The sequence below is a fragment of the Lynx canadensis genome, chromosome A1 (assembly GCF_007474595.2).
Source record: "Lynx canadensis isolate LIC74 chromosome A1, mLynCan4.pri.v2, whole genome shotgun sequence".
Taxonomy (NCBI): domain Eukaryota; kingdom Metazoa; phylum Chordata; class Mammalia; order Carnivora; family Felidae; genus Lynx; species Lynx canadensis.
In genome coordinates, this window is record NC_044303.2 from 70551198 (window position 1) to 70564689 (window position 13492).

Sequence of the window (13492 nt, forward strand, 5' to 3'; positions counted from 1 at the left end):
GGCGCGGTGTGGTAGGGTGTATCTGGGGACCACAACACTCGGCGCCTTTTCAGGGGATTCCGCGCAGGATCGACGTAGGAAAGGGAGGACCCTAGGCAGCGTTGCTCCCCGCGACCCAGCGGCCTCCAGCACTTGGCTGGACACCGGAACTCGAGACATTTATTGTCTACAGTCCTCGCGGGAGCGAACTTCCAGGGGGGACGGCAGGGGGAAGGCGGGGGGGGGGGGCAGTCTGTCCAGAAAGACTGAGCATGCGTGGAACGCGCCGGGCGTCCCGTCCGTGGAGAGGTTAGAGGTCGCGAGGAATATCCCGACGCCGGCCCTCTGGAGGAATCCGCTGCCACGCGGCTCCACCGGGCGTGGGGCGGCGCTGAGTATTTTAGTGCAGCTTCCAGGAGTTACACTCTTTCCGTTTATTCCCATTCCTTTTCTAAAGGGGGCCCGTGGCAGTCGGAAAACCCGGACACACGGATCGCCCCAGCTGCGGACCGACTTCCCTTCCCAGGCAGGAAGGGAGGGGGCGGGAGAAGCAGTGCGCCCCACGGGCCGCGCATGCGCCGCTCACAGGCAGCCCCTGGAGTGGAATCCAGTTGCCAGATTCGCCGCCACGCCAGGAGTGCGCCTGCGTTGTCGCCGGGTCCCTCCACCTCCACTTCCCCTCCCCCTGTCCCCCCGCGGGGCTCCGGGTCCGGCGGGACCATGTTCACCAGCACCGGCTCCAGTGGGCTTTGTGAGTACCGGCTGCCGCTTTCATGGCTGTTCCCTACGCGCCACCCTAGGCACCTCCTTGAGAAGCCTCGGGGCAGCGGGGACCCTCGGGGTTGCTGGAGGTTTGGGGGCCGACCCTTCATCCCCGCGCCCGAACCTTAGTGGTTCCTGCCCGTGAGGGGCAGCGGGCACCGCCCCCACCTCAGACTGGAGGTGCGAGTGGGGACTGAGTTCCGCCGTCAGCCCCGGTCCCCATCTATGAACCCCAGGTGCGATGCTCAGGTGTCCAGGGGCTGCCGCAGGTGGGCTGGACAGTTAGGGTCGGGCTGGGAGTCCTGATGTGTTCCAGGCTCGACCCGTTGGCGCTCGTCGGCGCCTGTGCCAGAAGAGGCTTGCCCTGGTGGAATCGATGCTGGAAGACTGCTCCCTTCCCAGTCACCTTGCTCCATTTGGGCTACAGAGGGACCGAACTGGCTCTCCCCCAGATGCAAATTCCAGCCTCCGTCTCAGGAGCTGACTCCTCAGGTTTACTTAGGTTTCTTTCTAACTCGGTGACCCTTAAGAGTTTTTAGACAAATAAAAACTGATGAAAGTCCATTAAAGTGGAAGGAAGTTAAGAAGTCATTTGGCAGGAAGGCGCGGACATTGCTCCTGGATGTTGCTGTGATCTTTTCCTTGAACGTCAGCGGTGGCCAGCAGAGAGAGGGCAATGGAGTATATGCAACCTTTTAGACAACTTTATTTTTTTCACTGAAATTGTTTAGTTGGCTTTTGGTGAGGTGGGCTGTGTGTTAAGTAAACAGCCTAGGATTAGGCACTGGTACATCAACAGTGAACTGTTCCAACAGGCATAATTTTGCGATTGCTTGTCACTGTTAGTACTTCATATCTCTCTACATGTGAGCTTAATCTTGCCAGAGTATGGGAGCCGTTGACATTTCCAAAGCTTAAAGATCTGTTTTGATTGTTGGAAATCTTTTCTGAGAATACAGGTCTCCGTCTGAGAGTATCAGAGCCACAGGCCTAATTTAAAACCTTCCTCACTTCCCAACTTCTGGTTTTGGAGTAGATTGAATATTTATGATTTCCCTTTTTAAAAAAAATGTTTGTTTGTTTGTTTGTTTGTTTATTTATTTTGAGAGAGAGAGAGCACGCACATAGGGGAGGGGCAGAGAGAGGGAGAGAATCCCAAGCAGGCTCCGTGCTGTCAGCCCAGAGCCGATGTGGGGCTTGATCTGAAGAACTGTGAAATCATGACCTGAGCCGAAATCAAGAGTCGGATGCTCGATTAACTGAGCATCCAGGCACCCCTGATTTCCTTTGTTTCATAATTAATTTGACTTACGATACTCATTGGCCTCAGAGTAGGTTACAAGTACTGGCTAGTTAATCATCCCCAAACTACCCTTTGGTTAAAGAACATGAGATTGTTGACACTGTTGGTCAAGAAGGTGGTGTGATTTTTCTTGGGATCACACAGTGAGCCATACACTGGTGGATGTAAAATTAATGATAGAGTCTTTAATTTTAGTTGTTTCAACATTCCGAGCCATCCTTCCTTGCTGACCAGAATACATGAAAAAGTTAGAAAGGTCATTGTACTGTATTACTGGGTTACTGATTATTGTCACTGGTTACTATACTGTATTAGCCATTGTATTGGCAAAGTTTATTCAGATTTGATACACAGTGACAATGGAGAAGGTAATACTTGATTACCTATGGCACAGGGTTGATGAGTACTGAATTCTAGGAACCAAACTCCTGCTCAGGGAGAGGCATAGGCCAAGACTTCTCAGCTGTCCTGTGCTGTTTCTAAAATAAGTATGTCCTCAGGGTAAGACTTGATGGGATGGCCATTCCTCAGAAGGCTATGTCTTCTGTGCTCATTTAACAAACATTTTGACCATCTATTGTGGGCTGGAAACTGCTAGGTGCTGGGATTGCAATGTTGAACAAGTCTGGGTCCCTGTTTGCAGTGGAGTTTGGGCAGTTTTTCCAAGGACTGGTTTTTGGCAAGGCTGGGTATCAGTGGTTATCTACTTTAACATTTTTCTTTGCAAGGCTACCCGCTGACAGGGAATTGATTTCATCTAGGTAAGTTGTGTGGCTCTTTGGTAAGTCAAAGTTCTGATCTTGAGTAAGTATCCTGAGGAAGAATAATCTGCCCATGACCCCATGGATGATGAGTAACATTCTCTTTTCAAAGGAAAAGTACCTGCCATTTCCTATCACCTGCATATTTCCCTCATTTTGTGACTAGTAGATAATGGTGATTTAGTACTGCATTTGCTTTCCTCTCATTTATTTATTCAGCAGTATCTGTTGGGTACCCATGTAAGCCACACACTGTTTGTGTACAGAGGATAGAGTAGTAAACAGGATCAAGTAAGTTAACGATGTGATTTCACATAGTGATAAGTGTCATGAAGAAAATACGAGTGTAATAGATTGAGGTTATGGTGGATGACTGCTTTAGCAAGTGTGGTGTGGGAGGATATCTGGGAGGGTGACTTTGAGAGGAGACCCAAATGGTATGAAGGAGCCAGCCATGTCAGAATTTATTGAAAAACATGCATTTTGCAAAAAGGGAAGAGCAAACGCAAAGACGGAACCAGGCACAGCTGGGCATTTTCAAGGTGCTGAAGAATGCTGGTGCTGCCAGGGCAGGGCGTTTGTGACTCTGTCTTTGAATTAGAGGATTGACGGTTATGGCTGCACTGAGCAGTTTAAGAGGGGTGTGGTGAAATCACCCACCTGACGAGAGAGAAAAGGAGGCCCTGGGGAAGAAGGTGGAGGAATGGCTAAGGTTCCTCCTGTTCAGGTACACAGATAGGCATGACTGATAGGGCAAAGTCCGGAGACGCGGAAGGAGGTGATGGTCTAGAGCACCACTTGTGAATGCCTCATGTTGCTGTGGGAGGGAAGATGGGAGATTATTGTTGGTGATGGGATCAGTGTTTTCTAGATGTTGCCTGAGGCCTGGCTGCAAAAAAATCAACATTGAGCTTTCTGAATGTCCATAGTCCTGGGTCTCATCCACAGAGAGATTGAGAAAGGCCAGTGTGGGCATCAGAAATCTGAATTTTCAAAGTTATCCCCAGGAGATTCTAGTGGACAAAGAGATTTAGATCAAAACGAAAGGGTGGCCAGCAGAAGGGCAGAGAAAATAGAGTCCAGTGGGAAATGCTGAAGGCCCAGGTCAGGTGGTAGCGGTAAGAATGAATACGACAGTGAAGAAAGGTTCTAAAGATGTGTGATTAAATGGATTGTGTCATTAAAACTTGTTAGATTTTGGGCATAAAGAGGAGTTAAAGGTGGCTCTGGGGAGACAGATGGTGGCACCATTCACTAAGGTAGGGGATGCAGAAAGGGGGAGCTCATTTTGGGAGAAAGATGAGTTCAGCTGTGGACACATTTAATGCGGGGGGAGGGGTTGGGGGGCGGGAGGCTGTAGTGCCCAGAGATTTCCCGGGGGACATTTGGAGAGAGAGAGCTGGACTGGACATGGATAGTTAGGTGGGAGCTCTGCCATGGACATGAGTGAGGACACCGGAAGCAGTGAGTAGAGTTAGAAGGCCGAGGACAGGACCTCAGGCAATTCTAGTAGCCGGGATGGTAGGGAAAGAGGAGATGGCCGAGTAGGCAGAGGTGAGTGTGTCCATGGAAGAAACCTGCCTTTTACCCCCAGTTCAATTTGATTTGTCTTTTGTTGTAAACAAACTCTTGCAGCTTCTATACTCTCACCACAGTGACTCTGATCCCCAGACTCTCCATTCTCCTCGTTGTCTCCAGTTTACAGCCCATTTCTGGCAACTTCCATATCAAGTCTGGAGTTGAGTTCTCAGCAAGACCTGGTGCTCCTGTTCCGCTACAGTCATCTGGTAAAACCCCAACTCATGTTCACGTGTGGCACCTGATCTGAGCTGAGTCCTTGAATTCAGTCGTCTCCCTGGGCCCTTACCCTTTCATCCCTATCCTCAAGACTCTTCCCAGTCTCTACCCATATCACTCTTTTTTTTTTTTTTTTTTTTTTTTTTAATTTTTTTTTTTCAACGTTTATTTATTTTTGGGACAGAGAGAGACAGAGCATGAACGGGGGAGGGACAGAGAGAGAGGGAGACACAGAATCGGAAACAGGCTCCAGGCTCTGAGCCATCAGCCCAGAGCCCGACGCGGGGCTCGAACTCCCGGACCGCGAGATCGTGACCTGGCTGAAGTCGGACGCCCAACCGACTGCGCCACCCAGGCGCCCCTCTACCCATATCACTCTTAAAAGACCCACAAAATAAGGGCTGTCACCTGGGCACGGTCTCTCTCTATCTTGTTTATATCCACACTTTAATAGTTGTCAGAGACTTCACATGGAGTGGGTGATACTCTGGTTGAGTTTTGAGGGATGAGTGAGTTGGTTTGGCATACAGACTTTGTTCCTTTCCCTTTTCCCCAGGCTAAAAGAATGAAGCCCCTTCCCCTAGCCCCCCCTCCATCTCTTGGTAATTCATTCTTTACTGCCTTTGCCGATTGCCACTTCTTCCTTCTTTCCTCTGAGAGCATGAGCTCGACACGTGGTTAAATCTGGCGCTTTTTCTTGTTGATACTGTAGGGGGCTTTTCAGAGACTCCCAGAGTGCTTCAGATCCCCTGCCTGTGGAAAGGAGAGAATATTAGTATCTGTTTTATTGAGTTGTTGTGAAGATTAAAAGTTAGTGTGTATAGGGGCGCCTGGGTGGCTCAGTCGGTTGGGCGGCCGGACTACAGCTCAGTTCATGATCTTGAGGTCTGTGAGTTGAAGCCCCGCATCAGGCTCTGTGCTGACAGTTCAGAACCTGGAGCCTGCTTCCTATTCTGTTTCTCCCTCTCTCTCTGCCCCTTCCCTGCTTGCTCTCTGTCTCTCTCTCAAAAATAATAAACATTAAAAAAAAAATTTAAAAAGTTAGTGTATGTAAAGCTCCTAGATCAGGGTTAGGGTTTTGTTTTTTGTTTCTTTTTAAGCTTATTTTTTTTGAGAGAGAGGAAGAGCATGAGTGGGGGAGGGACAGAGAGAGAGAATCCCAAGCAGGCTCTGCATTGTCAGTGCAGAGCCCAATGCAGGGCTCGATCTCATGAATCATGAGGTCGTGACCTGAGCTGATATCAAGAGTCAGACGCTTAACCCACTGAGCTACCCAGGCACCCAAGCGTTAGGGATTTTCAACTGGATCTTTCTCCTGAGTGTGTTCTGAAAAATGCAAAAGCCTAACCCCCCTGTCTATCCTGCACCTTCCAGCTGCTGACTGCTGTTTCTTCTTCCCAACCACAGTCCTTGAAAGATGACCTTTGCTTGATTTCCTTTCTCACATCCCTGCACTCTTTAGCCCTCTACAGTTCATCAGCTGTTCTTCGGGGTTTGCCCACTGGCTTTGTACTCCACCCACCACAGCCAGAATTTGCCCCACCTCTCCATGAAAACTACCGTGGACCAGGTGACCAGGGACTTCCACACCCACGAATCTTCTGGGTGCTTCCCAGTCCCTGTCTTAGTGGAATGTTTTCTTGCATTGGCTTTGGTGAACATTTCTTTCTAAACTTCTTTACTCCTTGACTTTTATTTTTAAATTCCGTACTCACCTGGTTGTCTCATATCCTCAGCGTTTGCTGGATTTGGCATTAGTGGGTATGGTTACTGTAAAGAGGGCAGTTTCAGTGGCTCATTAGGGTCAAAACCTGCTTAGTTGAGTTAAGGAGTGAACCAGAGGTGGAGAGTAGAAATAGGGAGAGTGGACCATAGGGACACACAGCTGGGGAGGGAATCTGGGGGAGACACAGCTCAGTTTGGCCCTTTGAAGACTTAGGTGCTTGGGTATCTTGCTATAACTAAATTCACACAGCACTGAGGTGGGAGCCAGTACAAATTTATTAGACTGAGAAATACAGTTTTGAGCTGAGGTGGAACCAGTGAAACTGGTTTTGATCCAAAACCACCAGTTAGGGAGCTTGGAGTCAGATGTGGTTAAGGGAGTTAGTGCATACAACGTCCAGTAGTGTCAGTGACTGTAAGGATATTTATCTCACTCTGGAGATGGGCAAGCTATAGTGACGGGTGGGGTCATTCAGGGTCTGCATACTCTGTCCCCTGCAAAATGCTGAAATGGACACCTCGACAATTTACCACTGCAGCTGTTTTTTGCTCTAAAGAAGTACCAAGCTGTGTTGTTACTGACATATTCTTTCTTTATGTAATCAGTGTGTTAAATACTTGTGGGAGATGATCAAATATTTTTGTCTCTCACCATCCCTTTAAAGTGTATGCAGCTTGGAAAGCTTTTTGTCTTTATGAAAAGGTATCAGATCTATGACTTTTTTATTCACTCTTCAAGTTATTGATTCATCAGTTGTTTAATGAGCACTTCTGTGGGCCAGGCTGTCTTCCAGATGCTTGGAATTCAGTAGTAAATAAAAGATGAAAAATACATTCAGGTGGCGCTAATCTTAGGAAATAGAAGTCACAAAATACAGGCTCAACTTAAATTTAAAAATATGTAGTTAAGGGCACCTGGCTGGCTCAGTTGGTAGAGCTTGATCTTGATCTCTTGATCTCAGGGTTGTGAGTTCGAGCTCCATGTTGGACATGGGGCCTACATTAAAAAAAAAAATGCAGTTGAACATTTTAGTCAGCACTTCAGTCTTCATTCAAAGGTAAGACGTTTTCTCCTTTCTCCCAGTTAAGACTTGTACTTGGCAACCACTTGCTGTGAGAGAAAAGGCTGTGATTGGCTTCTACCCTTTTTTGTGTTCCCCTCTGTCTCAGATTTTCTGTTTCTGATCTTATTAGGTTCTAGACTGAGTGGTGTGGGAGGAGGAAGGAATAGGAAATAGGATAGTTCTTTAGTTAAAGCTGACCCTCTTGTGGGCTCTTTAGATTTCTGTGAGCCTACCGTCCCCGCTACTCCCCTGGGCTTGGGTTGGGGCGGGGGGACGCATCTTTATGTTGGTGGACTTTATTTGATGACTCTTCCTTAGTTCCTAGGAACTTAGGTCCACCTGCAGTTTCCTCCTTCTGGAGTCCTTTTGGCTTGCTTAAGAGCACTGTCGGACTGAAACAGACTTGACCCCATTGCTGACCATTGCATGCGGTGCATCTCTGCTTCTCTGGAATTGCTGGGTTCTTTGCCTTGGTTGTGCATGTGAACCCTGTGATCAACTTGGCTTCTTCTTCTACTCTGGTTTACCGAGGTGGAAAGCCACCATGTCACCTCAGGCGTCACATATTTAGCTCACTGAATAGGCCCCCTGAGCCCCCGACTCAGCTCAATGTGAGGGTGTAGTTGTACTCACCACACTTGGATACGCACACCACAGATCTTTTTCCTCATGCCCTCTGTTCAGCAGAGAACTCTTGCTGTTCCACCCACTCTTTCTATCTTCATAATAAGGCTGAGAGGAATCTTAACAGCCATGGGATTGCATTAGATTAGTTTCCTTTGTAAATCCTGCATTTTGGTGTAGAACTTCCCTTTGGTGTGCAGCAGCCCTTGTATTTGGTACCTTAATGGAAACTCCAGTTTTATCATCTTGTTCTAGTTGTGTTTCTCTTTTGGGGGCCAAGAATCATTTTGGCTGGCCCTTGAAAGGTGACATTAGAATTTATATTTTCTGGCTGGCCCTTGAAAGGTGACATTAGAACTTATATTTTCTGCTCTGATTTCATTATTTGTTGCAGTAAAGGATTAATTCATCAGGTTTGGGTTGCCCAAACCCTGCACAGTTGCCTTTAATGCTTGACTCTTGGGGATAAGCTATTTCCTACATTTCTTAAGTTTTTGAGGAGTACAGTATATCCTTGAAACTCTCAAGGAAGATATTATTTAAGAATTTTAACTGAGGGCGCCTGGGTGGCTCAGTCGGTTAAGGGTCTGACTTTGGCTCAGGTCATGATCTCTCATGAGTTCAACTCATGATCAACTCATGAGTTCTTGAGTTCAAGCCCCGAGTCGGGCCTTGTGCTGGCAGCTCAGAGCCTAGAACCTGCTTTGAATTCTGTGTCTCCTCCTCTCTCTGTCCCTCCCCTGCTCATGCTCTGTCTCTGTCTCTCAATAATAAATAAATGTTAAAAAAAAAAAAAAAAAGAATTTTAACTGAGAAGGAAAGACAGGTATTAATTAGGGAAGGACAAGCTTGAGGGAGGATGCTTTATTTTTTATTTTTTAAAATATTTATTTACTTAAGTAATCTCTACACCTAACATGGGGCTCAAATTCATGACCCTGAGGTCAAGAGTTGCATGCCCTTCCTACTGAGCCACCCAGTCGCCCCAAGGGAGAATGATTTTAAAAAGTGTTTCTTTTTCAGTCTCAAAGTAATTAATCACATTATAGAAAGTTTGAAAGATAGAGAAAAACCACTGTTAAGCATTTCTGTTAATTTTTTCATCTTTTTCTTCTTTTTTCTTCATATTTTCCTCAAGATATTTATATAATTGTTTTTTTTTTAATTTTTTTAACGTTTATTTATTTTTGAGACATAGAGAGACAGAGCTTGAGTGGAGGAGGGACAGAGAGAGAGGGAGACACAGAATCGGAAGCAGGCTCCACGCTCTGAGCCGTCAGCCCAGAGCCCGACGCGGGGCTCGAACTCACGGACCGCGAGATCGTGACCTGAGCTGAAGTCGGATGCTTAACCGACTGAGCCACCCAGGCGCCCCAATAATTGGTTTTTTTATATTTAAATTTTAATACTTATATTGAGAGAGCGAACGAGTGGGGGAGGGGGAGGGGCAGAGAGAGATGGGGGAGAGAATCCTGAGCAGGCTCTGTGCTGTAAGCACAGAGCCCAATGTGGCGCTTGATCTCACAAACCATGAGATCATGACCTAAGTCGAAACCAAGAGTCAGACGGATGCTTAGCCAATTGAGCCACCTAGGCGCTCCTTATAGTCTTGTTTTAAATGAACTGATTTTGTTACGATAAATTGAATAAAGTTCATTTTAGAAAACTCTGAAATATGGGAAAGTAGTAGAAAAAAATAAAAATAGCACTTATTGACATTTTGGTATTTATCTTCATACTTTTTCTAATGCAAAAGTAAATATCCAAATAAATAATTAAAAATAAATTTATCACACTCAAATGCTATTTTGTAACTTGCGTTTATTTCACACAAAATACTTTTAAAAAGCAATCACAGTGACTATGTGTGTATTCTGCTTTTCTCTCCTTTGTCATAAGCATTTTCCAAGTATGCTGTTCTTACAGAATTAGGTTTGTGCTTCTCTCCTTTCTTTTTTTTTTTTTCTATTATAGTGATGCTTAGAGCATCTTAATTTTCAGATGTTTCTAGAGGTGAAAGAAGAATAAATAAACTGTATTATTTTATAATTTTTGATGCATGCTGCCAAATTCCAACCCCAAAGGATGGTATAACTTCACCACAATTTAAAGGAGAAAAGATTGTTTTCCTTAAGTTATTATATTTAATTTTCAGAGTAATGCTAGGTATTATTATCTTTGCCACAAATGAATACTTTGAAGCTCAGAACATAACTCATCCAAAATCACATAACTAGTATATATGTAGAAGAGCTAGGATTTGGGGGCACCTGGGTGGCTCAGTCGGTTGAGTGTCCAACTTCAGCTCAGGTCATGATCTCACGGTTTGTGGGTTCGAGCCCCGCATCAGTCTCTGTGCTGACCGCTTGCCTTGGAGCCTGCTTCAGATTCTGTGTCTCCTTCTCTCTGCCCCTCCCCCACTCATGCTTTGTCTCACTCTGTTTCTCAAAAATAAATAAATGTAAAAAAAATTTTTTTTTTTTTTTAAAAGAAGAGCTAGGATTTGAACCCAGGTTTGCCTACTTCCAAAACTAATGTAAATTTATTCCCCTTTCCCTTGAAGGAAAATGGCTAGGAGCTATGGCAATATAACTTCTAAGCCTTAGGAAAAATTCCTGGGAGAAAGAGCCATAACCTAAATGAGGGGTCTACATATCTATATGATTTCTTAAAAATTTTCAATTAATGACTATTAAGTGTGAGTTATTGTTAGTTTTACTTATGTCACACTATAACTGTAAATTTTGTTTGTGTAACATATCATGTAACAATTACTGCTAGGCTCTGTTCTAAGCAGTTTCCATCTATTAACTCATTTAATTCTCAGAACAACCTGATGAGGTAGTGGGATTATTCTTCCCAGTTTGCAGATGAAGAAGCTTTGGCACAGACGTTTAAGTGGCTTTCCCAAGATCACATAGCTGGTAAGAAGCATGATGAGAATTTGAACCTAGTCAATATGAGTCCACTTTCTGTGCCCTGAAACGAATGCACAGTACTGCTTCCCAGACTTAAGGAAGTATTATTAACACTTCTCTCTCTTGACCACTGAGATAGTTGTAGTCTAGTGATGAATGTAATAGCTCAGCTTTGCAATGGAGCTCTTTTCCGAGTCCTGGAAAACTGCATTGCTGTGTCCTGACTGCTGTAGATGTGCTCCTGTGTTCTACTAGGTTCCTTTCAACCCCCGCGTCTCCCTCTTTCTTTCTAAGTAGGAACCAATATCCTGTTTTGCTTTCAGTGGGGATGTTTTATGTCCTAATTAGGATCTTTTTGTCATAGCTAATACACTATAGTTATTTGCATTTTCTTCTTTTTTCTCTCTTCATCCTTTATTAGTCAAGTTATTATCTTCTTCTGTTCTCAGGTTGTGTCAGTATCAGTCATATTAATGATGATGGAGCCTATCTTAAATCAGGCTGTGTTAAAAATGCATTTCTAGGGGTGCCTGGGTGGCTCAGTTGGGTAAGCGTCCGACTTCATCTCAGGTCATGATCTCATGGTTTGTGGGTTCGAGCCCTGCGTCGGGCTCCACACTGTATACGGAGTCTGTTGGGGATTCTCTTTCTCTTTCTCCCTCTCTGCCCCTTCCTCCTTGTGCATGCATGCTCGCTCTCTTTCTCAAAATAAATACACTTAAAAAATGCATTTCTATAGAATTTTAATAAGTAAGTACAATCTGATAAAGAATATCTTGTAAATAATTTACTCCAGCATTTTTAAAGTGTGCCTTGTGGAACTCTGGTAGAGTGAGGAGCTGCTTAAGTTTTTTGTTGTTGTTTTGTTTTTAAATGTCTCCCTTGGGCCTGTGTTTATTTATTTTATTTATTTATTTTAGAGAGAGCTGAGCAGGGGAGAGGGGCAAAGGGAGAGAAAGAGAGAATCTCAAGCAGGCTCCATGCTTGGAATGGAGCCCAGTGTGGGGCTCAGTCCCACGACCCTGGGATCATGACCTGAGCCAAAAATCAAGAGTCGATACTCAACCAGCTGAGCCACCCAGGTGCTCCATTTTTTTTTTAATTAAAAAATTGCTTTAAGTTTATTTTTAAGTCAAATAATATAATGTTTAGCTGATTTTTTAAAAGTTTATTTGTTTTTGAGAGAGCACGAGTGCTCCTGAGCAGGAAGGGGCAGAGGAAGAGGGAGAGAGAGAGAATCCCAAGCAGGCTCCATGGGGCTTGATCTCACGACCATGAAATCATGACCTGAGCTGAAATGAAGAGTTGGATCCTTAACCAACTCTTTTTTTAATAATCTCTACATGTAATGTGGGGCTTGTACTTAGGACCCTGAGATCAACAGTTGACTGCTCTTCTGACTGAGCCAGTGAGGTACCACTTGTTTAGTTTATTTTTATTAGCTTTATTAAGATACAGTTGACAAATAAAAGTATTATATATTTATGTTATATGTGACCTTTTGTTATACGTACCTGTTGTGAAATGGTATTGAAATCAAGTAAATTAATATATCCATCACCTCACATAGTTATCTTTTTGTGTATGTGTATGTGTGGTGAAAACATGTAAGAATCTACTCTCAACAAATTTCAAGTATACAATACAATGTTTTTATCTATAGTTATTCTGTATGTTGCTTAAGTTTTAACCTTCATTTAAATTATGACTATAAATGAGAGTTAAAATTTAACCCTCATTTAAATCATTGTTCTCTTTCCCAGATATGTTTCTTAAGAGTTTTTAAGTTATGTTGTCATTGTTCTCAGACGTTTTCCAGTGTTGATGTCATTTTGGTCCCTTGAATGTAGCACCATAGAGTGCAAAGAGCACAGTATTACTTTTTGGCAAGTGTTCTGTAGCTGAGTATGGTCCTAATGTTGCCAGCCGTACTGTTTTTTTTTAGACTGAGAAGGCAAATTAGTACTTCTGAGACCTTTAGTGGCCCTGCAACAAAGAAATTTGACTTTATCAACTCTTTGATTCTAAGACTTACTGGAGATGGTTTTCATTGAATAAAATTTGGGAACTATAAGGAAGAAACATAAAATTCCATGTCACGGTACTGCCCAGACTTCATTCCTGTTTACATATTGGTGTTGTGTAAATTTTGTCACCTATATGTATGTATAGAAACAAGTTTAAAAGTAAAGTTGGACCTGTGTACAGTTTCGTATTTTGCTTTTTTCACTTAATCTTTTTAAATGAATTTGCCTTGTGTCGTTAATAGTGTTCAAAGCTGGCTTTTAACTTTGTTTTGTTTTGCATTATTACAAAACTGAAACATGCCTGCTGGCAGAAAATTCGGACATTTTACAAATACAGATGTAAAAAGGAGTGGTCCCACATAATGACTCCCCCACTGACAAACCACCCCTGACAGCTTAGTGCTCCTTCCCTTAGACTTCTTCTGTGCAGTGTTTACCTGAGCATTCTTTTCTCTCTCACACATGTGTACATGCCTACATGTGTGTGTATGTGGCTTTACACAGACATGGCATTCAAATATGCTTCCCTGAA

The 13492-nt window shown here is 44.1% G+C and overlaps 1 protein-coding gene across 5 annotated transcripts in view; it reads left to right on the plus strand.

Annotated features, from left to right (window-relative positions):
- The first annotated feature begins 301 nt into the window (after positions 1-301).
- The window catches only part of UBAC2 (UBA domain containing 2), a 174021-nt gene continuing 160830 nt past the window's right edge, over positions 302-13492 (plus strand). Inside the window, exon 1 of one of the 5 annotated variants that reach the window (XM_032592407.1) lies at positions 302-730. In XM_032592407.1, coding sequence (XP_032448298.1) covers positions 553-730 — 178 coding nt within the window. In that variant the 5' untranslated portion in view covers positions 302-552. The other 4 variants (XM_032592411.1, XM_032592414.1, XM_030313333.1 and 1 more) reach the window with 4 other exon arrangements.